The 26,426-nt window shown below is 53.1% G+C and overlaps 9 protein-coding genes across 9 annotated transcripts in view; 2 read left to right on the top strand and 7 right to left on the bottom strand.

Moving 5' to 3' along the window:
• CNM01980 (conserved hypothetical protein) overlaps window positions 1–61 on the bottom strand; it is a 5,476-nt gene extending 5,415 nt beyond the window's left edge. The window contains exon 1 of the mRNA XM_024658326.1: window positions 1–61. This exon is cut by the window's left edge and continues 638 nt beyond it. The gene's annotated coding sequence lies outside the window, so the exon portion shown is untranslated.
• A 332-nt stretch (window positions 62–393) lies between these two features.
• Window positions 394–1,934, top strand: CNM01970 (hypothetical protein). Its single transcript, XM_568487.2, has 2 exons — window positions 394–733; window positions 857–1,934. The coding sequence occupies exon 2, from the start codon at window positions 1,469–1,471 to the stop codon at window positions 1,739–1,741; it is 273 nt and encodes a 90-aa protein (XP_568487.1). The 5' UTR covers window positions 394–733; window positions 857–1,468; the 3' UTR covers window positions 1,742–1,934.
• Window positions 1,809–5,317, bottom strand: CNM01960 (hypothetical protein). Its single transcript, XM_024658325.1, has 4 exons — window positions 4,990–5,317; window positions 2,965–4,936; window positions 2,651–2,890; window positions 1,809–2,594 (listed from the first exon to the last, which is right to left on the bottom strand). The coding sequence occupies exons 1-4, from the start codon at window positions 5,154–5,156 to the stop codon at window positions 2,013–2,015; spliced, it is 2,961 nt and encodes a 986-aa protein (XP_024514012.1). The 5' UTR covers window positions 5,157–5,317; the 3' UTR covers window positions 1,809–2,012.
• Window positions 5,318–5,401: 84 nt separating this feature from the next.
• On the bottom strand, window positions 5,402–6,745 carry CNM01950 (conserved hypothetical protein). The gene is made up of 4 exons (XM_568495.2): window positions 6,285–6,745; window positions 6,166–6,239; window positions 5,988–6,115; window positions 5,402–5,938 (listed from the first exon to the last, which is right to left on the bottom strand). Exons 1-4 carry the CDS (start codon window positions 6,728–6,730, stop codon window positions 5,516–5,518), a joined length of 1,071 nt encoding a protein of 356 aa, XP_568495.1. The 5' UTR covers window positions 6,731–6,745; the 3' UTR covers window positions 5,402–5,515.
• Window positions 6,746–7,175: 430 nt separating this feature from the next.
• On the top strand, window positions 7,176–8,477 carry CNM01940 (hypothetical protein). Its single transcript, XM_568289.2, has 3 exons — window positions 7,176–7,356; window positions 7,403–8,323; window positions 8,378–8,477. The coding sequence occupies exons 1-3, from the start codon at window positions 7,197–7,199 to the stop codon at window positions 8,410–8,412; spliced, it is 1,116 nt and encodes a 371-aa protein (XP_568289.2). The 5' UTR covers window positions 7,176–7,196; the 3' UTR covers window positions 8,413–8,477.
• A 36-nt stretch (window positions 8,478–8,513) lies between these two features.
• CNM01930 (hypothetical protein) lies at window positions 8,514–10,783 on the bottom strand. Its single transcript, XM_024658324.1, has 3 exons — window positions 10,695–10,783; window positions 9,608–10,634; window positions 8,514–9,548 (listed from the first exon to the last, which is right to left on the bottom strand). Exons 2-3 carry the CDS (start codon window positions 10,193–10,195, stop codon window positions 8,601–8,603), a joined length of 1,536 nt encoding a protein of 511 aa, XP_024513940.1. The 5' UTR covers window positions 10,196–10,634; window positions 10,695–10,783; the 3' UTR covers window positions 8,514–8,600.
• A 60-nt stretch (window positions 10,784–10,843) lies between these two features.
• Window positions 10,844–15,268, bottom strand: CNM01920 (conserved hypothetical protein). The gene is made up of 6 exons (XM_024658323.1): window positions 15,070–15,268; window positions 14,176–15,012; window positions 13,896–14,125; window positions 13,128–13,844; window positions 11,362–13,076; window positions 10,844–11,312 (listed from the first exon to the last, which is right to left on the bottom strand). The coding sequence occupies exons 2-6, from the start codon at window positions 14,774–14,776 to the stop codon at window positions 11,129–11,131; spliced, it is 3,447 nt and encodes a 1,148-aa protein (XP_024514010.1). The 5' UTR covers window positions 14,777–15,012; window positions 15,070–15,268; the 3' UTR covers window positions 10,844–11,128.
• A 2,618-nt stretch (window positions 15,269–17,886) lies between these two features.
• CNM01910 (hypothetical protein) lies at window positions 17,887–23,625 on the bottom strand. Its single transcript, XM_024658322.1, has 5 exons — window positions 22,987–23,625; window positions 22,333–22,935; window positions 21,449–22,269; window positions 19,809–21,393; window positions 17,887–19,753 (listed from the first exon to the last, which is right to left on the bottom strand). Exons 1-5 carry the CDS (start codon window positions 23,294–23,296, stop codon window positions 18,090–18,092), a joined length of 4,983 nt encoding a protein of 1,660 aa, XP_024513941.1. The 5' UTR covers window positions 23,297–23,625; the 3' UTR covers window positions 17,887–18,089.
• Window positions 23,626–23,786: 161 nt separating this feature from the next.
• On the bottom strand, window positions 23,787–26,406 carry CNM01900 (conserved hypothetical protein). Its single transcript, XM_568477.2, has 4 exons — window positions 25,677–26,406; window positions 25,046–25,626; window positions 24,823–24,985; window positions 23,787–24,759 (listed from the first exon to the last, which is right to left on the bottom strand). Exons 1-4 carry the CDS (start codon window positions 25,895–25,897, stop codon window positions 24,057–24,059), a joined length of 1,668 nt encoding a protein of 555 aa, XP_568477.1. The 5' UTR covers window positions 25,898–26,406; the 3' UTR covers window positions 23,787–24,056.
• Between the last annotated feature and the right edge of the window lie 20 nt (window positions 26,407–26,426).

Raw genomic sequence — 26,426 nt, 5'->3', positions numbered from 1 at the left:
AGAAAGGCGGAGAGTGTTGCTGCAGCAGGTCTTGTGGATAGTTTGAAAGTTGAAGATGCGCTCAACTTTCTTGAGCTGCAACCGATCATCAGCAGCAGAAGAAGAAGAAGATCATCTTGTCACCAGAAATAACACATCACTGTGTAGTGAATAGAGCCAATAATACCGTTATATGCATGGAACAGGCCCATTCCACTTCCCATACCTATGCATACATCCCTTGTTCATATCTTATCCATGCATACAGCAAATATGTGGTATGAGCATGCTGCAGTAAATGTGATGAACTGTTGATGGACTACGGTCATGTCCGACGCTTCCCTCCATTCCTCTTTCCCCATTTGGCCTCTTTCCAATCTTTTGCTTCTCAGCTATCCATTTATGCACACTCCTTGCCGTGTCGAGACATCCAACTACAATGCTCTATCTAAACGCTGTCTACATTGGTCCTGCATTCAGTCGGCGCATCAAGGCCCCACGTTCTGCCTGCTGGGAGGAAGTTGTATCCGCCTTCGTTCGTCCTGCGTCTCAACGAACATGGCAGGCTCGGCGGGAATTAAAACTATATCCGCACATTATAGCGGCCAAACTATACAAGCACTAGCCATTGCAAGGTAGGCCCAACCTATCCTCATCTTTTGTGTATCGCTGGATAGTCAGAAGAGCGCATGTCGGATATAGAACCAGTGGGCGGTTATGCGATATCTTCAATCTCGTCTTTCGTGTATAAAGGGTGGGCACTTTTGCATTTCTTTCTTTCATCCGGATTTTATTTTTTTTTTCTTTCATTCTTTATTTTGTTTCTTCACTTTTGCCAAGGTTTATAAATGAAGCATGGTGCTAACTATTTAGAAAGCCTTAAGGAACCCTGAAAAAAAGAAGCGAACAAGTCATCTCGGTAGACTTCAAGCCAACAGAAGTGAGCGCCATTACCAGTGTCAACCACCTGGCCACTTTCATTACACGATCGACCAAAACTCTTGTCGGTAATATTGAAGCAACTGCATGATAAGTGCAGCAGCGAAAACAAAACGGAGGCGACGGCGAAAATACACGCTACGAGCTGATAACCTCTTTTTTTCCTTCCCAAGGTTGGAAAAGGGCTTCAAGTAGACCCATGTACTAGGAACTCTTTCAGATGTTGGATCATTGCGCCTTCCATCTCTTTGCTTTCTCAGCGCTCTACAGTTTTATAAGAATTTCACAAAAGATTAACTCAATCCAATCATCAAGATATGAAAATGAGCGACTGAATCATTGATCAACTTTTCATCTCGAATTTGGATCAAACAACATCTACCGGTCCCTACCAACATCTATCTATCTTGGGTTTAAATGGACTTTGTTTTTGGACTTTCAAGTTACGGGTTCCGGGCTTGGGACACTTTTCTCGTCGTATCTTAAACACGCTACCCTTCAACATCTATCAATATTTGTATCTTGGGCTTTGTGAATCATTGGGGTTTTTATGGTTTATATTTCAAGCTTAGGTATATCTCAATCTTGGGGGTCCTGGGTATCAGGATTCACCTTTATGGATTACCGACAAAAACGGGGTGTTCCATATTCAGTGAGCTTGCTTTCTTTTCCTTTTCTTCTCATGTTTCTTTTCTCTTTTCCAACTTTTTTATTATTATCATTTCTATCTATACATTACGTTTTTCAAGATTTTCACTTACATCACATACCTCAAGAACGGATGAAGTTGATGCGAGGAAAAACAATTAGTTTAATAGTATGAGTAGGCTAAGACGTATGGTCTTCTTCTAATGTGGTACCAGCCTATCAATCCAGTTGTAATAACCGTAGTCTATTTCTTATACATCTATCAACATTTCTTCGGGTATAAGCTAAATCTGGATCTGTCGACGTGCATGCTTATTCAAATCGATCAATTGAGAGGCTATATACATCATATTTATATGGAATAATCATCGTCTTCTCTTCATTACCTCTCTATCCTGTCTATCCTACCAACCCTAAATCCTTTCCCTTATTTACCTAACCACTTATTATCCCTGGCTATACGGCGGTAACCCGCCTCTCTCATAATCAGGCGGCGCATCTTCCTGTTCGCCTACTTCAACTGTACCTACAGACCGAGAAGGCGCGACGGCGACACCGACACCCTGATGAACTGGATGATGAGATGCGTGATGAGCCGGAGGAGGGGGAGGAGGTGATGATGTTGTTGATGATGATGATGATGATGATGATGTTGATGATGGCGGAGGAGGAGGCGCATGGGCCGCAAGACCAAGGGGAAGAGGTATAGAAGGTGGCCCAGAGGTAGCTGCGACGCCGACGGCAGAAGCGGCTTGGGAAGCATCGAAACTCGGGGGGTCGTGTGCTGGTGGTTCGTCACGTGGGTGGGCGTGGGCGTGGGCGTGGGCATGGGCATGGGCATCAGGATGAGGAGGTGGCGGGGAGGCGGGGATGGGCATGATGTTCTGTTCGTGTACGTGCTCGGGATGAGGAGGTGGGGGAGGGGTGTATGGGGAATGTGGATGGGAATGCGAGTGGGAATGGGAGTCGTTGGTGAAGGAAGGTAATGCCGGGAGGGAAGGTTCGTCGATCCCAGGCGGAAGATCGTCCTATTTAAAATCAATATCACCACAAGAACGATTTGGTTGAACAAAGTAAGACATACCTGTAAATCAACAATCCGCGTCCCCTCGCCCAACCCCAAATGCTCCATCAACTCCAACCCTTCTTCGCCTACACCCACCCCGACCCCGCCGAACCCCAACCTGGCAGCTACTTCACCTACAACTCCGCCGGCCAAAGCCAAGGGTTGTTCCCCTTCTTGGGGAGGGTCCATACTGCCTCTGGCGTGGAGAGATGCGGCGAGCGAAGGGGGTGGTTGGGAGAATGTTTCATAGCCGTCGTACTGTACCAATTGAAGCGAGAGTGCGTCAGCTGCTTTGCTTCGGATAGAGAAGGAAAAAAAGGGGTTTGACATACCTCGATCCAAGTAGCCAATTCCCCGCCTAGCCCTTCCCTCCCTACACCCATCTCGCCATCATCACTCCATCCCCCAGTCTCTCCCTCTTCTGCTTGTCCTTGTCCCTTTTCTTGCACTGCCGCTCCATCTCTACCTCGAGATTCAGCGCCCTCGCCCGCGCCCTCGTCGGTGCGAGCGCTCGCGCCGATACCAACGCCCCGGCCCGCGCTCGCCTCACGCTCTTTCCCCCTCGCCCCGCGCAACGCAAACGCAAAAGCATCCGACTGACTCGCTGCCCTCGCCCTCGCCCGCCTTTCTTCCTGCTGTTCACTCTCCAGGAAAGTCGGTAATCCACTACCTTGTCCTTCGCCTTGATCGTCTCTTTGGACTTGATCTGGTTCTTGAGCGTGAGGCTGAGGATCTGCTCGATGGGTAGTACTGACGGCGGTGGATGTGCCGGGTTGGTGGTGGTGGTGGTGGTGATCATCATAAGGAACGGGCTCTTCTCCCAAATCCACTGGTGGACTGAGAAAGTACTCTTCACTATACTCTTCACTAGGACCTCGGCCCAAAGATGTCGAATCTACTGTCGAGCTCTCAAACGGGGGCGGAAGATCATCTTCCCTTTCACCTTGACCTTCACCTCCGTCTCCGCCTCTGTCCGCGTTTCCAGAGGAAGAAGGAGGGAGACGGGTGGTGCCAGAGGGACCTACGACATCCCGGCCTTTGAGACGGTATGCTTCCCTTGCTGAGAGCGTGTCGGTGGCTGCTGGATCGAAAGACGGATAAGCCGAGGGTGGGGATGAAGAGTCGACGAGGGCGAGCTCGGCGGCGAGTTCGTGGGGAATGTCGAATTCGACTCCATCTTGGGTTTGGAGTTGGTACTGGGTTTGGTGGGTGGGAGGTGGGGCAGGGGCAGGGGCAGGGCGAGGGGCAAGGGGCGACCATATTTTGGGCAAGATTTCAATTTCCTTCTCCACCACGAAATCATTTTCATCACATCCTCCGCCTTCTGCCCGTCCTGCCGCTCCGCCCACGCCGAGGCCTATACCCCCTCCCATCACCCCGCCTCCGACCCCGACCCGGAGGCCAAACGTGACCTGGTGGTACCCGCCCACCATACTCACTTCCCCCCAACTCTGTTCGCCCGTGCCGTTGTGTGTGGTGGTGGTGGACGACGAGGGGTTGGGGATCGTGGGGATCGTGAAGAGCAGGCGGAGGGGAGGGTTTGCCCGTGACGGGCCGGGGTAGCGGAGGGATTTGCCGGATGCGTGGAGGAGGGTTTGGTGTGTGATCGTGTCGGTGTTGGCGGCGCTGGGAGGAGGATGGATGATGACTCGTCGAAAGAGCTCGACGGTTACCCTCCTCATGCGCCTCAACGCCGCCCTCGTCTCCTCCTCTTCTCCCTCTGCTATCCCCTTTTCCCCGTCGCCGCTTTCGCTTCCCTCGCGCCTGATCTCGACGCCGAGATGGAGCAAACGGCCCAGCCTCGGTCGCGCGGTCGACAGTACCAGACGGGTCATCACTCCCCTTTTCCGCAACACCTCTTCCACCTCTTCCTTGCCATCGCCTCGCGCGGGGCTGTCGTTGCCGTCAGAGGGCACGAGTTGGGGCGTGCCTTCAACAGGGATAGAATGCGAGACGACTTGGCCAGAGGCAAGGACGAGGAGGACGGTGAGAGCGTACCGGATCTGGCCTTTATTGTACGCTGCGAGGTTGAGCGTGCCGGGGAGCCGAGCTTGTCCGCCGTGTTCCCCCTGCTGGGCCCATGAGGGAAGCGGGATGCGGGGTGGGAGGGGGATGCTGAACGTCTGCGACGCCGGGAACGGGTGTCTGCTCGCTTGTCCCTGTCGCTGTCCTGGCTGCAGCTCGGTGGCACCAGCGTCGGCACGTAGCGCTGGCGGCGGAGGGTAGAGCTGCAAAGACGGGAAATCAAACAGGTCGAGGGTGGGATAGTCGGGGAGAGAGCTCTGCAGGTTCAGTTTTATCGTCCTATGTGAATGTATCAGTTTGCTTGCGTTTTGTAGCACAAGAGGAAGACTTGCAGTGATTCTACACCGACTGCGCCCCCGCCACCGGCACCGTCGCCGAGACCCTTGACGAACACCTCGCCCTGGACGTACGGCCCTTGGAACCAGGATGTGGCGTCTGGCAGGGGGAGCACGAGGATCTGCGGGAGGGTGGGCGTGTAGGACGGCGGGCGGTCTGTCATTGGGCGGTCTGTCACGCGTGTCTGGTGCTTCCCTGTGGAGATGAGATGGGGATGAGATGGGGATGAGATGGTGGATGAGATGAGATGGAAAGTGGAAAGTCTGGCGCGGCGCGGAACACGATGGCGCGGACGATGGCGGCGGCGATGGCGGCGGCGATGGCGGCGGCGATGGCGGTGACAACGACGGCGACGATGACGGCGACAGCGACAGCGACAGCGACAGCGACAGCGACAGCGACAGCGACAGCGACAGCGACAGCGACAGCGACAGCGACAGCGACAGCGACAACAACAGCAACAACAACAGCAACAACAACAACAACACAAAACATTTACATGATACACTATACAATAATACCCTACCTGATCCTGCTCAGCCTCTCCGTATTCTTCATCACCGCAAACTCCAAGTTCTCCGTCTTGTCCGTCACCCTCGTCAGTCTCGAGTTCTGGCCCGACACCTCGTCTCCCATCGCCGTCGCGAGCCCCTTCAGGCGCCTCGTCACCTCGAGCGTCTCGTCCAGGTTCTCGTCCAGCTCATCTTCCAGCTCGTCGTCCGAGGCGGTGGCGTCAAACTGGTACCGCGAGCGCGCGTCTTTGCGCGCCCTCTGCTGGCCCGGCATGGGCTCGGGTGCGGGCGACGAGGCGTGTGGCGACGGGTTGGCAGCTGCACCGAGTCGTTTGCGGGTGTCCTGGACGTCCATGAGCGCTTTGGCGCGGTCCATACGTTCCATGGCGTGGCGCTCGTTGATCTTGTCTTCCTGCGCCTGCCGTTTGGATTCCTGTGCCGTGTTTATATATATGCCCACACACAATAGCAAAGATGCATACCTTGTTCCAGACGATGGCGGGACGGAAGATGCTTCTGCTGAGCACTTTCAGCTCTGTCGTCTTGTCTTCTGCACGCTGGTTGTTGGCTTTGGCCATGTCGAGGTATCGCTCCGAGTTGGCGATACGTTCTGCCGGGCGTCACTCTGTGTGTCCTGTCGACGACGAGACGACGACTCACCAGACTGGTCAGCGAGCTTGCCGATCGTGCCCCTCGCCGACTCTTCAGCCTGCCTCGCCAGCGCCACTGCATTCCTGCGATGGTATCAGTCGATGCCCACCGGAAACCCGGAGACGCACCTCGTACTCGCCAGACTGTCCTGCTTCACGCCCCTCATCTCCTGCTTGATCCCCTCAATCTCCTCGTCCTCGTCGAAATCCTCCTCCATCTCCCGCCCTTCGTACCCGTACTTGCGCTCAGCAGGCACGTCTGCCGCCTTGTACCCGCCAAAGAGCTCGGCCCGGGCGGCGTCGTTGGCGGCGTTCGGGTTCGCTCGTGGGCCCGGGTTGCGTTTGGCGTACGGGTCGCCGCCTGCTGCGTATACCGGCGTGGCTGCGTACGGGTCGCCGCCGCCCTTTTCGGTGGACTCGCCAGCGGCCGGCCTCGGTTTCGACTTGGTATACGGGTCCCCGCCGCCGTACCCGCCTGCAGCTGGGGCCGCATACGGGTCGGCGTTGGGCTGCTGGCCGGCGGTGGGCGCGACGGGCGGGATGAGCGGGGCGTTTTTGCGTTTGAAGAAGCCCATTGTGGATGCGATGAGATGGAGATGCGATGGAGAGGCGAGATGCGATGAATGGAGCGTATATATGCATGTCCTGTCCCACATGCATCGAGCATGCATCGCCGGCACGCCTGCGCCGCTCGTCCCATGCATACCACCATGCTCTATCCCGTGCATGCATAAACGCCTCGTCGCAGCGATCCGCATCTCGCATCCGCATCTCATCCCATCTCCCCCACCGACGATGGCCCTCCCATACGACGCCACGCCGCCCCCCGAGGCCGCCCCCGCCCCCGCCCCGCAGGACGCCCTCGACCGCCCGCTCGACGACTTTTCCCCCGCCGTCCCCGCCCACGTCCAGTCCCTCGTCGCCCGCATGTCCGCCGCCAAAGTCTACCTCGTCGACGAGTCCCCCGCCGTCCTGCACCTCGACGGCCACGCCCGGCGCCGCGAGCGCCCCGTCCGCCGTCTCGTGCAGCAGCTCGACAGGATGGGCGACCAAGGCGTGCACGCGTGGCTCGACGGCGTCGGGAGCGAGCGCGGCGTCACAGTCAAGGCGAACGCGGTGTATCTCTCCTCGGAGCTGATACAGCACCTCTCGACCAGCAAGATCTTTTCCTGGGCCACCGGTCTCGGCGCAGAGCCCATGGGTGGGTCCGCCGTATGCTCATCGTGCATCTGCTAATCTACCGACAGGGATCGAATGGATCAACGACACTGCGCTTCACATCCTCTTTCCCACTCCCCAGCTGTCCATCCTCGCACTCTCTCTCCTCTCCAAAACAGGCTTCGCCCTTGGCGACGATGGGCAGGTAGAAGAAGAAGGCGCAGAAACACAACGCGACGATCCACTGCAAGAACGCTCCGCCCACCCATTCCCACTCTCCCTCCTCCCGCGTAAACCCGCGAGACTGCTCGAACAGCCTATCGAAACGTCTGCTCTAACGCCTGAAGAAGGGACAGACACTGTAACCAAACGCGGCCGCGGCCAATTCGCCCTCCCCGACCGTCCCTCTCCCTCTCTACGATCATCCTACGACGACGACAACACCGCGCTGCTCGAGTCCATCCCGCTCGAAGACGGCGTCAACCCCTTGGCACGTATCGCCCTCCGCCTCGCCCTTGTAGAGGACATGACCGTCCGCCAGAGGGGCAAGGAGAGTGGGTGGTATAAGAAACATGGGTTTGAAGCCGGGAAAGAGCGGCTCGGCGGCGGGCTCGTCAGGCGGCCGTTCGCAAAAGCAGCGAGGGGCGAGCGGGGCGGGTGGGCGAGTGGGGAGGGGGACGGGGATGGGCAAGCGGGAGGAGAGGAATTAGCAAAGAGGCTGGGGAGGGAACGGAAACCGTACGATCGACCGGCACGTTCCCTCCCTAGCTCGGGCGGCAGCGGCAGGACAAGGGGGATGGTAACCCAAGAAGAATTAGATCGCGAACTTGAATCTCTTCGTTCGGGCGTGACGCCCCGAGGACAAGTAGAAGGAGGAGGCATGGATATCGATGTGGAGTCGTACCATGACATGCCGAGACGAAAGGGACGAGGGTTCAGGACGGCCAGAGGTGAAAGTGGTGCTGGATCAAGAGGAAAGGGGAAGGTGGGGAAAGATGATCTTGATCGAGGTAGGCAATGCTTTGGATTCTTCTCGAGGTATGTGCTGATGGAAAGTACTTTAGAATTGGACGAAATGTTTGCCAACAGGGGGGACTAATTTGCCAGCAGGGGGACTAATTTGCCAGCCAGACTCATGGTTCGTGGCTGGAGGATGCAGAAATGTAAAAGTTAATCCATTTGCATCACAACACCATCTTGACCAAACGTGCATTTACTGAACCTCATCCTATTGTCCTTTATAACAATACCCTTGTCTAACCATCTAACCATCTCTCATTCCCAAAGCTACATACTCTCAGAACCGGGGTACACCCATCTCACTCCTTCAGATGCCCAGATACTATCCATCACTTCTTCCATAACCTCATCGAAATCAAAGGTAGGTGGCGAACCCTCAGCCTGCTGTCGAGCGACCGGAGATCCTCTAGGAGCTGGAATGCATGGAGTATCGGGAATATCGAGATCAATGGGCGAGCGACATCTGCTCATACTATCGTCCGGATGAACAAGGTCGTCCACAGAACAATGGGTGCCTAGCGGGGGTAAAAGAGAAGGCGCTCGATTACTCCATGGTGAGAGGCTGGTGTCGCTGCTGCTGTTCTGTCGCCATTCGGATATGGTCGAGTCGCTCCCGATCCCGTATCCCTCTCCGAACCTGGTGCCGTGCCCGGCCGCATACACATAATCACCCCCCGACATCTCCACCATTATCCTTTTCAATTCCACCGGGATACCATCGCCATGATGATGACGATCCCCCACCCCACCACCACCCACTAGGTAGCCACCTTCATCCCACTCATCACGCTCTTCTATTCTTCTTCCGAGTCGGAGCCGTCGTCGTGCATCCCTATCCATCTGCTGGATATTCACCCTCGCTTTGAGATGCTCCCATTCCTGGTCAGGAGCGTCGGGGTTGATTGCGTTCCACTCGTACAAATCGTCGTCGCCGTCTTCTTCTTCATCGCTTTCATCTTCATCTCCATTGCTCGCTAGAGACCCATGAGAGGCAGACATGCTCGAGCTATACCAAGTAGATTCAGAGAATGAAGAATCGTCTTTCAAGACGACAGCGTCGTAATCTGCAGGCTGCCACGATGACTGGTTGCTGGGTAAAGAACGTGTTCCGGGTACAAGTCGATCGCTGGATGGTTTGGTAGCAGGTGAAGGCGTGGTCGCCTCAAGGTCCAGAGAGTCGTTGTAAACCCTACGAGCTTCACATCGCGCACTTGTCTATCTCCTGACGTTAAAAACAAGACAATTTTAATTCAAGCAAGGAACATGACACTTACAGCAACGGCATGACCGCTGGCATCGCAGTACCCTTCCTCAGACAACCAAGTCGCCCGCGTACCAAAGTAGTCCCTCTCAGGTAAAGCCGGATAATGCGGGACATGTAGAGTCCTTCTTGGACGTGGAAAAGCAGTGTCCCGGGGTGGGAAGCGTCGAGGAGCTACGGGGTAAACAATCTGGACCTGCTCCTCTTCTTCCACTTGCTCATCCTCGGCCAAAGGCTCAGTTGTCGTGGTATAATTACAATACGACCACCTGGACGACTCTGCCGCTTTACGCCGCCTGTTGACTTGTTTTGATTTTGTGGTGTCGCCCCCCTCGCCGCGCTCACATACCTGGCACTTCCAATGAACCGGATGGTGAGGCGCTCCGAAGTGAGGGGCTAGATCTCCATGAGATCCCTCCCGCTGCTTTCCCATCTGGACGAACCACGGACTAGCGGTTTTCGGGATAGTAATCCAAAGGCCAGTATTCCTAAATGGGACGCGCTTCTTTTGTGAGCGGCACAAGTTCAAGTGGGCCTCATCAGAGTAGCGCCTCTTTTGAGCCTCGAGCACCTCCTTCAGTGTTATATTGGCGATGAACATGGTGGGGTTAGCCGGTGTGGTGGTAGTCCAAAGTATGCGAGTATGGAGAGAAATGGTGGTTCGAAAATAGTCAAGATGCCCATGGTTTGCAAATGGAATTAAATATCGTAGAGATATCCGGGCGGATCAAGAGAGAGGGCGGATAAAGAGGATATAGGGCAAAAAAAACACACACACGGTGGCGGCGGTAATGGATTGGCAAACGTCGGAAAGGAACAACAAAGTATCCACCGCTCCCTGTATATCCTTAGCGTGGACGGTATGGGATGCAAGTTGCAAGTTTTAGTTCATGTATCCGCATTATTTGATAGAGATACGCCCGGAGAGAAGTTTGCGAATGCCATGACAACGTTTAAAAGTCCAAAGACCAGCGCGTGACCGATCAAACTTTATCAACGGGTAAGAAATTCGGCGTCCTTTGGCGGTGTTATATCCGCACCTATTGATTCCTAACGTCAACTCTTACAAGGGTAAAATTGACAAGACGGATTGGACGTACGCAAATGATCAGCGGGATGAAGATAACCTTCACATCGAGGATACTGGACAGCGTAAGTAATAGTGATTAGTACAATGATGATATCCCCCTTGCCACAATCAAGCAACTGCCGCCTCTACATGTACAGCGTGTACATAATAAGGTGACATGCGCTGTACAAAATAAGGTAACATGCCCTTGCTATAGATAAAGAATAATCATGACGAAAGATACTTGTTATACAAAAAAATGCTTGATGAATACTTGTAATGGAGTAATAGGAAAAATACTTATTATATTTTGCTAGGAAGGCCCAACTTGATGTCTATGCAGTTGTTTGTGATTGTGGAATTCGTTGTGTGTGAAGAATATAAATTCCGAGGAACGTTTCGTATATGCTAGAAATGTATGTTTGTCTATGTTGATTCTTCTCAGAAGAGCGCGAGGAAACAAGGTTATTGTTGTGGAGGCTGAGACTGTTTATTTCGGCCTTCAAAGGCGTAGTTGGCGATATCGGAGAAGGACGGTAGAGTCTGAGCGGATTGCTGGTACTGTAGTGAAGCTGAAGATGCGGATGTTGTGCGCTTGTCGCGACGCAAAAGAGGATCAGCCCACTCCGAGCGCCGCCTTGGTCCGGGGCTATACAATGTCAGTCTACGTCCTAGTACGGTAGAAAAAAGTTACTCACTCGCTGTCCACAGTCCCAACAGTCAAAACACTCCTGCTCCTCAATGGATTATGCCCAAAGCTAGACATTGAGTGATCATCATCATCGTCCCTCCTCCTCGCCTTATGCCTCATCTCATCCCACCTTCCATGCTCATCCAAATCAGCCAGCGCGCTTGCATTAAGCCCGCTCCTTCCACTCCTTCCACTCCTACCAGAGTGACCAGAGTGTCCAGAGTGCCCAGAATGTCCAGAATGTCCAGAGTCCTGCGAACGAATACTTTGTAAAGACTGGTTCACTGGAGAAGCAGCATAGTTGCGCATTTGATTGACACTGGCTGACGAGCTAGCGTAGATGGACCTCGTATCCTGATTAGGTGTCGGTGCCTCTGACGCAAGGTTCGTAGACGAGTATTCAATCTCCCCTTTGGTTTTCAGCTGACTCCTAGACTCAATGAGCTGGTTTCGCTTCTGCATGACCGCCCTCGCCCTTTCTTTCTGCTTCAATGCCGCCGCTTCACGTTGAGCCTTCGCCAACTCCTTGGCCTGCCTCTCGGCTTCCTTCTTCGCCTTCTTCGGATCATCCAGGACCGATATGCTAGACGCACCAGCACTCGAGTTCATGCCCAGAGCGGGAACACCCAGAGTAAGAGATGATCCTGCAACAGACGGATTCCTGTCGATAGTCCTGTGACCCGACTGGGTCCGTTTGAGTGAAGTTCCACTGTACTCATGCTCATCAACAGCCGCCAAGCTGGCAGTACTCTTATCGGCACCACCGAACACTGAGCTCAAACCCCATTTTTTCTTCTTGCTCGTCACACCCAACTTTTCAGCTCGTGCCGCACCAACAGTTGGCTCAATAGGAGGTGGTGCCGCGGGAGCAGTCACTTGCTGTGCGGGCGCTTCTTGGGCATAGCGCTGTTGTTGCTGCACGTACGCAGCGACGCTGATGTTGGACCTGCCATAGGATTGAGCGGATTGCCCAGATTGCGGTGGGACCTGAACTTGTGGCTGCTGTTCCAGCGAGACATTGGAATAATTGGGTAGAGACTGGTTCGATCTCCCGCCCTGAGACTCTTCAGTCACTGAACTGTCATACATCATAGACTGAGCTGCCGACGGTTTACGAGAATCAATCTGCAAGTCTCCAACCCACTGGTGGAGCTGCACCGGGGATTGCGCATACTGCGCCGCTCTGGCGTCGGCAGCTGCGGCTTCCGGGGGACGTTGACCATAACTCCCAAGATCGTCCGTTGGCAAGTCGAGTTCTCGGAGTTGATGGACAAGTGAAGAGGAAGAAACATGGGGCGGGATGTGCTGAGGGAAAAACGCTCGCTGTGACGAAGCTTGGCTGTCGGGTGTACCAATCGGTGGCGGAAGAGTACGGATATCGCCGTTGGCAAAAGCGGGTCTGGCCTCGCGAGGTGTGTGGGCATGCGAAGGGGGTAACTTTCGTGCAGGCACTGAAACATCTGGTGGTGGAGGCATAGGGACAGTGGAGAGAGTGGGGCGCGGGATGGCATGTGGCGGGGGTTGACCAGCGGAAAAGGGTATTCGAGGTAGAGGCAGAGTTTGCTGAAGGTGAGGAAGTGTTTCGTGAAAGTATGGGTGATCGATACATTGCGCGGCAGTCATACGATATTTAGGATTATACCGTAAGAGATCGGCGATACAGTCGACTAGTGACTGAGGGACGCTGTCATTGAAGAGACTTCGGAATCTCACCGGTTTTCGCTGCTACTGTTAGCAACTGTCCAGGTCAAAAGACCTGTTAATTTTACTCACCTTGGGGAAGGAAAATCCAACATTCTTGGCCAACTTGATACCCGAATTCCATGGGCCACCACCGATAGTCATCCCTCTCTCATCCACTCCATACTCGGAGCTTGGGTCTCCCATCGTGTCACAGATCCTATAGACCTGATCAATCTCGCTCACTCCCGGGAACAATGGTTTGAGATTCAACATCTCTGCCAAAATTGTTCCTAAAGCCCACATGTCTACGGGAGGACCGTATTCTGATGACCTAAGGAGTACTTCTGGCGCACGATACCATCGTGTCGAGACATATTCGGTGTAAGGCGGTTTGGAGTTTGTCGCACGGGCGAGACCGAAATCGGCAAGCTTGACGATTACAGAGACGTCCTTTTCGTACGCCAAGTCTCCTACTCGGTTGATATCTCCTCCAGCCATGTTGATTTCCGCCAAAGCTTCAGCCGTAAGATAATCTGCCAGTCCTGTTGTCGTTATTAACAGATTTTCAGGCTTCATATCTCGATGGAAATAGCCATGTCCGTGAATGTGGTATAAGCCAGAGGATATTTGGTGAAAACAGGAAGCGATGAGGCCGGCAGCTAGTGGTCGTCCTCGACGAGATTTCGTCAGCTGATAAAGGTTGCCTTCCATACACTCAAAGACAAAGTAGAGCTCGCGGGATTTGGGGGAGATGAAAGCGTCGTATAATGGGATGATAGCGGGATGGGGTGGGATATTCCGTAGGGACTGAATCTCGTCAGATATATTTGAAACACCCATGCCGCCAGAAACACTCACTACTAATTCCCCTAAACTCTTAGCCTGAGTCCAACCACCCTCCCAAACCCTCTTCATTCTCTTCAATGCGACTAGCCTCTTTCCTGACCATTCCGGTCTCGCTCCGGCTCCACACTGCATGGCTGATAGTAAGACATCAGGCTTTACAGGTGAATGCCAATCACACAACCAAACTGTCCCAAACGATCCGTCACCCAAGCACTTGAGTTCAGTGTACACTCGATCGGCCCCTTAATGCTCATCAGCCAAAGCCGAATACCCAACGTTAAGAAGAACTTACGAGGGTCTTCTACTCCGACCCGCCCATCGTTTTCCGCATCAGGATCAGTCATTCGATTCCCCCTATCCCGTCTCTCAACTCCTCCATGGCCATTGACACCTTGTATTATTGACATGTTTCCTGAAGCTTGCCCGTCACGGTATTCCGGTATTGTCGATGAAGACGGAACACTGTTTGCTGACGGTTTTCTATATGATGACGGACCGGCGACCTGCGATGACAAGGGGTGACCAGATTGAGCATAGACCTGTTGCTGGTACATCTGTTGCTGCTGTTGGGCTTGGGCTTGCGCCTGTCTGCTATACACGGCTTGTTGTTGTTGCTGTATTGGAACTGTACTATCTGGCGTCGCGATATACTCCTCCGGAGTTCTATACTGCGCCGGATACGGTGACGGTGAGGAATTTGCAAAGTTTTGTGACGAAGCCGGCTCCGAGTAAGCGTGCGACGCAGAACGTGCATAATGGCTTCCACCTGTGCTAATGTTGTCACGCAGACGGGAATGATGGTAATCTGCAGGCTCGCGATAGATGCTAAAGTCTTGGGACATTATTGCGGAACCTTTAAGAGTCTGGCCAGTGGGTAGGAGCGCCGAGGTCATCCTACCCGGAAAGGGTGTATAACGGTAGGCAGGAAGGCCGTGGACTGGCTCGTGGAGACTGCTACGACTAAGGAAGTGGCCGGGGTATGGCGCTGCAGGTTGTTGTTGGAAGGAGTGTTATAGGGGCGGCGACGTCGAGGGCAAAGATTACGTATATTTGAAAGAGAGTCGGAAGCTATGCTGGTTCTTGCCGCTGCAGCATCTGTTGGATAGGATGCCCTTTGTGGTCTCTAACGCTAAAGTGGTGTGAGCAGTGCTTCCTCCCCGCTGCGAGTATCAGCAGCCGCGCTCACCACTCAACAGCCCGGTGGGCACGGTGACTAGCGCGGAAGCGGATTGTGGCCGACGGTGGCTTCGGGCAGTGGAACGGGTGGAAAGAAGCGTATGGGCTCGCTGGGCAGGGTGAAGGACGGAAGAAGGAGGCGGGGCGAGGGCTGGTTGTGGGAAAATGAGCCCGCTACTGGAAGGAACGATATTGACGGTCGACGAGACAATTAGAGTAGACAGGAACACTAAAATCCGACTAATCCTAATGTCCAAATCTCATTTTACGCCACGTAACTCACATACGCCTATACCTTTTCTTTTCCGCGTATTCCGATGCATATGAGCTATATAAGCATACTCATCGTCTGGAATTAACTCCACGATGTCTCGTTCTATATGCATCGGCTTTCAACCACCCACACATCCCTGCACACCGATCCGTCGATGGCTACAGGGAACTCTAACGACCGAGCATTTTCGGCTGGTCAACTTTGTACGTAGGCGACAGGAACGAGGTGACAGAATCGTTGCGGGCATCGCGGCAGCCGGCGGGAGGGCGGAAACCCAGAGGCAAAGACGAGGGAACAGAATGAAGACTCGACCCTCCACATTTCATTTAATACTTCTCATGCTGCAGGTTGAATGAGATGCATTCACGCCCCATCCATGCCTCCATTGAGAGCAGTGTCCATCCCAGAGGCTGCTCGTCTGGTTGGAAGGAAGGAGAAAGAGACGAAAAAGAGCTCGGGCTTCGCCCTCAGTATAAGAGTGCACACGTAAAGGTCCACTTTTAGCGTGGTTTTGATTCCCTTTGTTCCAGAGTTCCTTTCAGGACGTGCCGACGATATTGGTTCGTTGGCCGGAGGAACTCAATTCGGGGGGGCACAGTTGGCTGTTGACTGCTGAAATTCTGTAGCGACAGTTAGATGTGGGGTTGGCAGTAAAACAAGCGGCAGGGCTTCTGCGCGTGGATTCATGATGGCTGCCATCGCAGGGTATTTGGTTCCCGCAGTCATACGCTATTGCTCGTAATCTGGGTGGAGTGACAGTGAGCCGAGTAATGGCGGTATCCGGCAGAGGAGGTAGAAAGGAAGGAGTGGCAAACGTCCGTATGATGTACATAACCGTGGTGTTGATGAATGATGCATGCTGCCGTAGCATATAGCTGCGCGATGCTCCGGTATCCGCTAATACTTTACTTCTTTACATTTTTTCATACTAGCACACGGCCTCTGATGAAAGGTAACGAGATTGGGTTGATGGGGCTATGCACTATGCGTAGCGTATAAAGATGGTCGGCGGGCACCAATGAATGGACGGAACGATCCAACAAGGTTCAAAAGGACGCCCGACGAAGGAATAATCGGAAAATGCAAGAAATTGATCGCTTTCCACGTGCTGCACGTTTTAAAGGAATGAATCCATCCACGTGATGATCTGCTGAACGAGAAACTCGTCGACGAGTTCCTGCAAATCTCGATTCATTTTTTCTTGTTATTTTGGGAAGACATTGAGATATTTTTGACACTCGGGAGAGAAGACATGGCGTTTTTACGTCCAGCGTAGAAAATGATGACACTCGCCGAGATTTGTCGAGACGGAATCAATTTTGCGTGAAAGTTTTTGAAAAAGCACGCGAGAAAAAACGCTTGGCCAAGCCAAGTGCTTCTTGGCCTCTTTTTAGCATGTTCATGGAGCAGGTAGCGCAGTGATCGACGGTATAAGTTAATTAGATCAGCACTAGATCTTTGTTTGTGTTCAAACGGGGTTGAAATTGAGTGCTGATGGATAAATGAAACGAAGGAAAGGAAAGGATGCACCGCGACAGCTGAACGGCGTCCAGATTTTCCATCACACGCACATGCATAATACTTGCCTTAGTTTTCGGGTGCAGTCTACTAGCGGGAATAGGCAGCAGTTGCGTAACGCCCTCTGCCGCCATAGTAGAAATACTCGCTACGCAGCGGGAACGACAGGGATGGAGTCAGCTTGAGATGCAGCTGTGCATTGCAAGACAACAGTTTGCAAAGAAGAAGGAGGAGGAAATCGCTGCTGTGTGTCCACTGTCCACAGGAGGAAAGACTGCGACCGACGCGCCGTTTCATAGCAAAAAGGGCCGGCAAATCTTATGGTTTCGTCGTCGTATACTTGGCACTAAAGCAGGCCCGAAACACGGCGCGTAGTACGGCTTTGCATATTCAGCAAGTTCTTCAAGAATGACGGATGGATACCTTGCAGTACGTACGAGTGCTATCCTCTGTGCCTGCCGACTAGATCGCCGCGAAAACAACCACCCAATATGCCAGCATTTTTACCTTTGTTCTATCTCGTTGCTTGTTATCTACACGTTTCTTTCTCCCATATACCCAACCCACAAGCCACAAAGCCACAATAATATATAAGCAAACATCAAGCAACGGGTAAACAGGACGTAGTTAGCACGAGTTTGGAGAACCTGAGGAGGCAAGAAGGTTTAATTAACCAATCTTTTCGGCCCAGGACCCACGACGGTCTCCGGCGACCGAATAAGACATTACCGTAATAATGTTATCGTACATCGCGAGCTTATCCCAAACTTTGACCTCCAGAAATCATGTAACACTCTCTCCTAATCCGTAACATTTCATCCTTTCAGTGCCGTATGTTGCATAAGGTTGGAGGATGTCTTAGCATAGCCGCATGCGGTAAATGTGTCCGACGCGACCATCCTCTTCCATTTTGCCATCTATCGCACAGTCTCTTCTACTACGCGTCGCGTCTGTTGTATCTTGTGAATGAGCGCAGTCATCATCAATAATACGCAGCAATTCAGTCCTGAATCACCCAGCGTTTCAGTATGTAGTCCACTTCATGATATCATGCATGATCATGCCAATAATTGTATAATAAAAGCAGTAAAGTGTCCGTGAAAATCCGTATCAAATCGTATTAAGGTTATTCTGAGCCGTATCAAAATCGTATCAAGATTACTCTGAGCCTTAAACATCATCAATCGTATCAAGATTACTCTGAGCCTTAAACATCACCACTGGTCTATAACTCTGCTCTACTCTTCTTTCACCAACTTTAACCAGATGTTCCCCACCATACACTTATCTCTCACCACCTCCCAAGGTCCCACAATCGGCCTACCGCCTCTCGCTCCAACCAGCCTCTTCTCAATATCCCTCTTTCCTTCCGCCGTACCTTCACCCTCCAAGCTCACAAACCCTTCCCATCCTGGCTCAGTCCCATCTCCAGATTTCACTTGGAAGCCGGCAACATGCAAGTATCGTTTTGCACTCACTCTGGCACCACTGGCAACGATCATGTCCCTTCTATCGTACGCCAAACGCAACGAGGCGAGAGCTTCTTCTCCAAAGGGAGCGAGATCGAGGTAGACAATCTGGGGGGTAGGAAGGAAGGGATAATAATACGATGGAGGAAGTTGGAACGCGTTAACAAGGGGTGGGAGATGTCCAGTAGGGGAGAATGTGTACGAAAGGGGTAAGAGCAGATGCTGAGTGAAAGGCACGTAGATCAAGACATGCTCCGTCGTCTTTGGCGCTCGAATGGCAGTGTTGATGATAAGATCACCCAGCTTCAACTTTCGCATCGCCCCGCATTTCTCCAGTTCCCTCACCGCCGCCGCAGCGCCCTCTGCGGAAGGCCATTTTTGCACAACTTCTGTCAGTGGCACAAAGACCCTCAAAAGCGGTGCTTTCTCCAACGAGTAAGGCATGGGCTTGTCGAACGCCGGTTCAATCCGTTTGCTAACAGGTGGGGAAGGTGTATACAATTCCCGCTTACCCATCGCATCCACAGGTGAGTTGCCACTATGACTCGACCTTCCATGCTCGCTCAATGAGGAGAAACTACCGCGCTTACCGCCTCCTATTGGGGGTGGCATCGGCAAATCCGCTGCACCTGGGAAACCGGGTACAGGCGGAGCATTCTTACTTACCGCAAACGACGCTCGAGAAGAAGCCGCACTCCACATCCTCGCATTCTGGATCGATGGGCTGCTCGCCACAGAGAAGATGGATCCCGCACGACCACTCGCGCCATCGTTCAGACTCGTGCGCGACCTGGAGGGCTCACCGTGCCGTCTGAACCCGTAGCGCTTGGCGCTGGGATAACTCACAGGCGGCAGATTGGCCTTGCCAGACGCTGGCATAGGAGCAGCCGATCGATGGAGTGGCATTTCGGAAAGGCTCATCGCTGAGCTACTAGGTCTCTTACGCATGAATGGCATGGAGACTGTTGACGCAAGTGAGCCATTAGAGCCGCGACGACGGATTTGGTTGGATCCTGCGCTGGGCGGGAATCGTTGGGAAACCGGAGAGTCGACTTCATCAGCCGGACGAGAAGCGAGAGGTTCCGGCATGACAATCTCAACCAGCCTTTCCGCCTTTGGCATTTTCATACCTCCACTTGGAGTCACCGGCGCGGTCACACTCCCACTATCTGAGCCCACGAAGCTGTTTACTCTAGACTTTGGTCGTCCCTGGTTGGATAGACTGTTGTGAGATAACGAGAATGGTAAGTTGGGCGCGGCAAGGGCAAAATCATCCTCAAATGCCATGGGCGGAGGGTTTGGGAACAGGTTGTTAGGAAGAGAACGGAGGTGAAGTGTAACAAGAGTGTGCGAGAGACACAGATGTCGGAGGAGCGAATGCCATTGAGCGGGATAAGTACTGAAACTCGCGGGATCGTGCAAGAGTGATTCCACTATGCAAACGCTCAGCTGTACAATTCCAGCGTGCCCACCACAAATTGCACTTACAGAATCCCTCCCAAACTGTAAGGTTTGGCCATCCCCCTTTCCCACCTTCCCCGCCCTTCTCCTTTGCAACCGCCATCCCCCATTCTCTCATGACCCATCTCCCAACCATCTCACCTGTGAATCTCCTTCTCACTTGTTCAGAGGATCCGGTCAAAGACAAGAACGAATTGATGGGCAGGTACGGTAATAGCGCAGCCTGAATCGATGGATAGGCAAGAATAAACGTGATCGTCGCCTTTGGTCTAGGACCCCGTGGGACTAATTCGGGGATAGGTTCACTAGGAAGAAGAGGTGGGAGGGTCGGGATAGAATTGCTGTTGGGCAACGTCGGTAATGGCTGCGAAACGGAGCGAGAACTCTGGTTTGGATATTGCAATTGATTCTGGATTGGCGCACGGGGGCTGGGCATGCCACCGATAGGCGACATAAACATGGGGCTAGACCTGCCGCTCAATGGCGAAGACACTGTTCTTTTCCCAGGAGGCGGATGGCTCAACCCAGACGGCACACCAAGCCCCTGCATCGAAGATCCCCTTGGTGGCGGCGCATCTCCCCCCCATGACGGCATCAGAAGCGTGCCACTAGTCTTAACAGTCTCATTGTTCTTCTCCATCCCTGCCGCCCATTTCGAAATCGGGTCGTGCTCCTGTTCGCTACCCTGATGAGCAGAGGGGGTCGCGAGTGGTGACGTCGTCGAAGACGGAGGGGCATTACGAGGGTCGACAAGGGGAGGTAGAGTAGGTGAGCGAGGGAACTCGAAAGCTAATGTTTGAGACACAGGCCGATCTATCTTGGGGGACTTGGCGATCGGTTCTGGCGGACGAAGGTTATCCTTTTCCAGTGGTAAGGGCGGCGCTTCTTTCTCCATTTTTTCAACAGGCACCGGCCTTTCCTCTCTAATCATGGGCGGTTCCTCCGTCCGTATCTCCTTTTCGAACCTTTTATCAGGCGTCCCTTCCGTCTCCACTTGATTTTCTACCTGGGCCGGTGCTTTGCCACCCTTGGGCACAATCATGCTTCCTCTCTGATTCACCCCCACCCCGGGCCCCACCGATGCTCCACCTCCAGGCACTTGAGGCAATGCTCTCTTCCTCGGTGAACCGTCCCCTTGTTCCGACCCGACAGGCGAGTTCATTGATGCTTTGGGCGTATGAAGGCGTTCCATTTTACTCGGCGTGGACGGTTTTTCCGCCGCAATATCCCAGACACCTGCGCCTGCACCTACACCACGGCTGGTAACAGTGGCATGACGAGCCCCAGTCTCAGAGCTAGACACGCTATCGCTCCTCATTGCAACAGCCACCGCACGTGCATACTTGCTCGCCTCGCTCATCGGCTCTCGACCATCTCTGTCCATTCGTCTAGGCGTTTCCGAGCGTGGGCGAATGGGTGTCGTAGGAGGCTGATTAGGAATTTGTGGATGGGGTTGGGACTGAGTGGCGCGGGTAAGGACGGTGGGCGAAGAGTTCGAGGGTATAGGAGGAGCTGGACGGGGGGTAATAGGACTTGGGATTTGAGATTGAGTTGAGGAATTGGGCTGCATAAACGTTTGAGGCTGAGCTTGAGATTGGGATTGAGATTCAGGCTGCGACACATAACTGATCAGCTTGATGACATGGTATTTCGAACATCAGACTTACCTCTTTCGGCCTAGCAGCTGCCACTGTAAAGTCCTGTTGCTGCTGATGCCGTTGCTGTTGCTGTTGCTGCTGTACCTGCGATGACTGCCCTCCAACCTGCGCCGGTGCCGCCCCAGGCGGTAAGCTCAAACTCGCCACAGGCGAAACGACCCTCTCCCTCGCCGGCGAAGGCGTATAAGCCGGTGGCGCCTCTCGAGGAATTTCGAAATGCTCTGCATCTTCAAACCTGCTATCCCGATTCTGATTCCGTCCCCGTTGAACTTCTTGTAGTTTCTGTTCGGCTCGGCGGGAACGTTCGATTTGTCCTTGTATTTGGGCTTGTGGTTGGGAAAAGGATTGAGATTGGGATGATTGAATGTTCTGGGTTTCGGGTAAAGCTTGGTATTGAGGCTGAGGTTGAGGTTGAGACTGGGGTTGAATACGAGGGGGAGGTTGGACAGGAGGATATGATTGGGCTTGAGTCTGAGGTTGTCGGGGGTCAGACGGTATGATAAGAGGTGGTGGCTGAGGTCGTAAACTACCGCTCCGCTCTCGCGTATGCGATACACCCGCATTCCCATTTACTCCTGCTTCCGCTCGCGCTGCAGCGATGGGCGCCATCATCTTCCAACTTCCCTCCCCATTGGAGTTGGCATTAGGGTTATGGCTCGCCACGTTTGCCGAGTTTGGCATACTCGGTTCTCCAGAAGGAGGATTGGGTGCACGCGGAGGAGGCGATACAAAAGGTTCAGGAGGGGGTGTGGATCTCATAACAGGATATGTTCGACTCGATGAACGAGGTGCCGGATTTATGGGTTGCAATTGGGGTGGGGCTCTAGGCTCTACAATCATATATGAAATATTAGAAGGAACGCTTCAGAGAAAAGATCACAGGCGACACTCACCTTCACCGTTTAACCACACCTTTCTCGCTCCTTCCTCCCTACCATTCACCGGTCTCACATTTTCCTGCCCTAATGAAGGTCCTCCAAAAGCACGTGGGGCCCTCCCATCTTGCGGAGATCCATAAGGCGACCTTACTGATCCCGATCCTGTTGGGTCCGCCTTCTGCGCAGGAGATGCGGTAGTGGTCGAAACTGGGGAAGGCGAAGAAGCCAACGCTGGATGAACAGGTGCACGATTCTGGCTCGGCGTGCGGAAAGGTTTGAATTGATTTTGTTGCTGGTACATCTGCTGTGGCTGCTGCTGCTGCTGCGGCTGAGGGTACTGGGCTCGAGGCTGATGGATTTGCGGCTGAGGAAACTGTCGTATTTGAGGATAAGGTCCCTCCTGGCTAAAGCCACCAAAAGAGGGTTGTTGCCTGTATGACTGCTGTGAATGCTGTTGCTGCTGCTGGTGAGAGGGGTTTGCAGTTGGGAAACTCGGGTACGGCCCAGAAGACGAATCCAGCTCTGGGAATGCTGATGGACGGATGTACGACGAAGTTGCAGGGGGTGGAATTGGCGGCTTGGAGGATTGGCTGGCAAGAGATGGGGTGGGGGTTGTACCTACATAGTCCTTCAGTATATTTTTCATGGCGCAGACGAGATGGGACTTACTCTTGTCACCTCTACTCCAGAAACCTCGATCTTTGCTCTTTGTGCGCTTCATATCCGCCGTGACTTTGAAGCCACTCGGAGCAGACCCCGCATCCAGCTGTTCATACGCTTGACCTTGGACCTGCGTCTCCTTCTCCTTGTTTCGCTTTCCTAGCTTATTCGAAGGCTGGACTTGCGCCGTGCTGTTACTACCGCCCGATGCAAGTGACAATCGCCTGAAGAATCCCTTTTTCTGCTGAGGCACCGGGGCTGGTGCATGGCCATTTGTGCTCATTTCGGGCGTCGGCTTGGGTCCTCGCTCCGTTCTCATCGACCCGCCGGTCGTTGAATTTTCCCCCAGTGCTTGACGATTTCGGTGCCGAGTGCGATTTTTGGCTTCGTCCTAAACGTACGCTTCCTTTGCCGGGGCGAGCACAGACAGGTGCTGGAGTACCTCTTTACTCCGTTCCCGTCGATGGCCGATGTACGCTGAAGGAGGCGGGAAGCTCGGCCTTGCTTTCGTCGATCCCACGGAGTGCGTGGGGAGGCTGCTGGGGGTAGAGGGTGTGGAGGAGAGGACAGAGGTGATGGAGAGAGAGTGGTATGAAGGGACTCTGTGAGATTTTTGGGGAGAGGAGAGAGGTTGACGATATTTAGCGGCGGAGAGTAATTTGACATGAAGAAAAGAATGTCGGTATGGGACTTTGCAACATCCGCGGCGACGGCGACGGGGAACTGCTGGTACCGAGATTTTTCCTCGGTGACGATAGTGTCTAAAAAGCACATGTACGTTGCATGTACATGGGAAACTTGGAATGCATCCCGCAGCGTTACAAGTACCCCTCTCCGAGGATGAACGACGACATGCACAGAGACGTGTTTCACGGACAAGAACACCATCCATCGTTTCATACGCAAACTCGTCGTACAACGTGGGTGACAGCGCCAAAGACCAAAACGATGACGACGGTAAGTAACCTGACAGGCATGGTATATAGAAATATATAGCTCGCTATGGTATGGATTATAATAGCGTCCAGGAGCAGCTACTACAAATGCAGACACAAATAATACCAGTTCAGAGACATCTCTCACTCAAACTCAACTCTACCAAGAGCCTGGGCCCCTTCACCAGCAGCGTCACCCACCACCATCACCCGTCCAAAGCTCACTCCCTCCTTCTTCAATCCATCCAAGAGCATCTCTCTGTATCCCTCGCTCATCATCAGCCCGCCTCCAAGTGTTAACGCTGACCTTTCAGGTCTGACGATTGTGCGGTCGCCAAGGAGCGAGAGTGTAAGCGTAATAAGCGGCGCGGCTGCCTGACGTGCGATACCGAGTGCTTCAAGGTGGGACGCGTGATCCAAAATACCATCGTGCTTCAACTCTTCCGGCTGTCGAGGACTCGACGTGCTTTCATGATCCTCATCCATATCAGCACCTCCATCTGTACTGCGTGGCGGCGTAAGGAATCCTGGGCGGGGACTAACATCCCCTGGGAAAGCGTGTTTGAACACCACCCTCGCTGCACCTGCTAGTAAAGCGTTCCTCCGGCTCGTCGCTTCGCCCACACTTTCGGTAGGCTCTGCCATCCCTGACGCAGTGAGCGATGCGACGTTGATCAAGTCGAGGGGGTTGGACGTTCCAAAGTATGCTAGGAGGTCGTTGTGAAGGGGCAGGAAAGGCGGTGGAGGGGAGGAATAGATGCCCGATGAAGCATGGCGGTCGGAAAGAGATAAAAGGGCTCTAATAGCTAACCGACCGATCCAAAATGCCGATCCTTCATCGCATAATCTGCATCACAGTCAGCACATTTATTGAGTTTTACTAAGAATAGCAAAAAAATAAATCACTCACAAATAACCCCAACCTCGGGACATGGCAACATCTTCCAGAGGCAACCCTCGCTTCTTATCGCCAACTTTGATCGCCCGTCCTACCGTCCCTGTCCCAGCGACAAGTGCAATTACATGGTCTATGTCCGGAAGGTCGAGTGCTGGTGCCGCCAAGAGGTTTACATCTTTCCACACACGTATCAGCTGCGTCATAAAAAAGATCTTGAAACGCTATGGGAACCTACCATTCGTAACTTTGAGCCGTTCCATATCTAAACCCAAGACTCCACAGACGACCTTTGCAAAAGCTTGTTCATCTGCCTTGCACGATATTCCAGCCAACGCCAGCCACGCGTATTGAAAGATCGGTACACTAAGGGGCGGTAAGCGCGTGCGAGGGGTGGGGTTGCCTGGGTTTGGCGTGGATATTGATTTGTCCGTCAAGGTCGGGTATGACGAGAGGTGCGTCAAGGGGATTGACGTGGGAGACGAATGGGTTGTAGAAGGCGATGATGAAGGGGGGAGGGAAGAGGAAGAGGAGAAGGAAGAAGAAGCAGAAGGCGGTTCGAGTGTGAGGTTGTTCATGACAGATGGAAGATTATGAATCACCACAGATTTTGAACCAATGGAAGAAGGTGGTGAGGGCAGTTGGTTTTTGAGTATCATGGGGACGGCTTGAAGTTGAGGAGATGAACGCGTGCTGTCAGAAAGGTCAATCGAGGGCATGAGGAGGTTGTGTGGGATGTGAGAGCGAGGTAGTTGGGCAAGGGCACGATAGGTGGCCAAAAGGAGTGACTGAGTAGCCGCTGCATACCCAACACTTTGACTAGAGAGTTGCTCAGTTCTTGCGATAGTGATATTAGTGTAATAACTCACACATTACAGGGCCCAGCAGTGCCTCTGACCTCTAACCCATCCGCACTCCTAACCACCACACACACCTTGGAACCCCCTCCATCAGCACAGAGGATGAGCTGTGGGACAGTGGGTGAAGCTGGTGGAGTGGGCAGCCTGGTAGGCATAGCGACGTCTGATACCTGATCGCCAGTGACGGTTGGTTGATCGGATACTAAACCACTTCCATTCTCTTGCAACATTGTTATATAGATCTTGCTTTCGACTTAACTGAAAAATAAATAACTAGATGATCTGAGGACTGTTGACTGTTGATTCCGTTGACGTTGAATCACCGGCTAGCCCTCGTAAGTGTGTGTGTGAGTGCAATGTCGGTGTATGAGGGTGTAGGCTTCTGGAGCGATGCTGGTCTGTCGTCTGATTCGTTGCTTGCTGGCTGGCTTCCCTCGTCGCTAATTGGCCGACGGATCTCTGAAGTGCAGGTACTGACAAGCAAATGGACAATGGTGCCAAGGTGCAAGCGATGCTCCTTTTTACTTTGTCTTTCTTTTTTTGGTAATCTGGGAGGGACCAGGGACGGAATTGCAAGAGGAGATACAGCGGGTCGATCACACAAAGGATGGTAGATTCCTTTGGTTAGTGGCGTTTTGGTTGCTTTTTTTGGCTTTTATCGGACCTGCAGTGGAGTGCAGCAAGACCACAAGCTGTGGAGATGGATTGTGAGAAATCTTCGGATGAATACAAGATGGAAGAAAGATATGAATGGATTTA

Source organism: Cryptococcus neoformans, assembly GCF_000091045.1.
Source record: "Cryptococcus neoformans var. neoformans JEC21 chromosome 13 sequence".
In the NCBI taxonomy this organism is placed as follows: Eukaryota; Fungi; Basidiomycota; class Tremellomycetes; order Tremellales; family Cryptococcaceae; genus Cryptococcus; species Cryptococcus deneoformans.
Note: the sequence above shows the minus strand (reverse complement) of the source record. Positions and strands in the feature narration are given on the sequence as shown.

What these genes read in the sequence shown, in the direction of transcription:
- CNM01970 (XM_568487.2), top strand. Translation starts at nt 1,469, where the DNA reads ATGGTTTATATTTCAAGCTTAGGTATATCTCAATCTTGGGGGTCCTGG.
- CNM01960 (XM_024658325.1), bottom strand. Translation starts at nt 5,156, where the DNA reads ATGACAGACCGCCCGCCGTCCTACACGCCCACCCTCCCGCAGATCCTC. An exon ending in GCAGTCGGTGTAGAATCACT is followed by an intron (nt 4,937 to 4,989) that starts GCAAGTCTTCCT and finishes ACATTCACATAG; the next exon opens with GACGATAAAACTGAACCTGC. An exon ending in AATTGGCTACTTGGATCGAG is followed by an intron (nt 2,891 to 2,964) that starts GTATGTCAAACC and finishes CAATTGGTACAG; the next exon opens with TACGACGGCTATGAAACATT.
- CNM01950 (XM_568495.2), bottom strand. Translation starts at nt 6,730, where the DNA reads ATGGGCTTCTTCAAACGCAAAAACGCCCCGCTCATCCCGCCCGTCGCG. An exon ending in GACAGTCTGGCGAGTACGAG is followed by an intron (nt 6,240 to 6,284) that starts GTGCGTCTCCGG and finishes ATACCATCGCAG; the next exon opens with GAATGCAGTGGCGCTGGCGA. An exon ending in CAAGCTCGCTGACCAGTCTG is followed by an intron (nt 6,116 to 6,165) that starts GTGAGTCGTCGT and finishes GACGCCCGGCAG; the next exon opens with AACGTATCGCCAACTCGGAG.
- CNM01940 (XM_568289.2), top strand. Translation starts at nt 7,197, where the DNA reads ATGGGCGACCAAGGCGTGCACGCGTGGCTCGACGGCGTCGGGAGCGAG. An exon ending in TCTCGGCGCAGAGCCCATGG is followed by an intron (nt 7,357 to 7,402) that starts GTGGGTCCGCCG and finishes ATCTACCGACAG; the next exon opens with GGATCGAATGGATCAACGAC. An exon ending in GAAAGATGATCTTGATCGAG is followed by an intron (nt 8,324 to 8,377) that starts GTAGGCAATGCT and finishes AAAGTACTTTAG; the next exon opens with AATTGGACGAAATGTTTGCC.
- CNM01930 (XM_024658324.1), bottom strand. Translation starts at nt 10,195, where the DNA reads ATGTTCATCGCCAATATAACACTGAAGGAGGTGCTCGAGGCTCAAAAG. An exon ending in CCAGCGGTCATGCCGTTGCT is followed by an intron (nt 9,549 to 9,607) that starts GTAAGTGTCATG and finishes GTCAGGAGATAG; the next exon opens with ACAAGTGCGCGATGTGAAGC.
- CNM01920 (XM_024658323.1), bottom strand. Translation starts at nt 14,776, where the DNA reads ATGACCTCGGCGCTCCTACCCACTGGCCAGACTCTTAAAGGTTCCGCA. An exon ending in GGTCGGAGTAGAAGACCCTC is followed by an intron (nt 14,126 to 14,175) that starts GTAAGTTCTTCT and finishes ATGAGCATTAAG; the next exon opens with GGGCCGATCGAGTGTACACT. An exon ending in AGAGTTTAGGGGAATTAGTA is followed by an intron (nt 13,845 to 13,895) that starts GTGAGTGTTTCT and finishes GACGAGATTCAG; the next exon opens with TCCCTACGGAATATCCCACC.
- CNM01910 (XM_024658322.1), bottom strand. Translation starts at nt 23,296, where the DNA reads ATGAGAACGGAGCGAGGACCCAAGCCGACGCCCGAAATGAGCACAAAT. An exon ending in CTGGAGTAGAGGTGACAAGA is followed by an intron (nt 22,936 to 22,986) that starts GTAAGTCCCATC and finishes AGGACTATGTAG; the next exon opens with GTACAACCCCCACCCCATCT. An exon ending in GGTGTGGTTAAACGGTGAAG is followed by an intron (nt 22,270 to 22,332) that starts GTGAGTGTCGCC and finishes ATATGATTGTAG; the next exon opens with AGCCTAGAGCCCCACCCCAA.
- CNM01900 (XM_568477.2), bottom strand. Translation starts at nt 25,897, where the DNA reads ATGTTGCAAGAGAATGGAAGTGGTTTAGTATCCGATCAACCAACCGTC. An exon ending in ACTGCTGGGCCCTGTAATGT is followed by an intron (nt 25,627 to 25,676) that starts GTGAGTTATTAC and finishes GCAACTCTCTAG; the next exon opens with TCAAAGTGTTGGGTATGCAG. An exon ending in TCCCGAGGTTGGGGTTATTT is followed by an intron (nt 24,760 to 24,822) that starts GTGAGTGATTTA and finishes ACTGTGATGCAG; the next exon opens with ATTATGCGATGAAGGATCGG.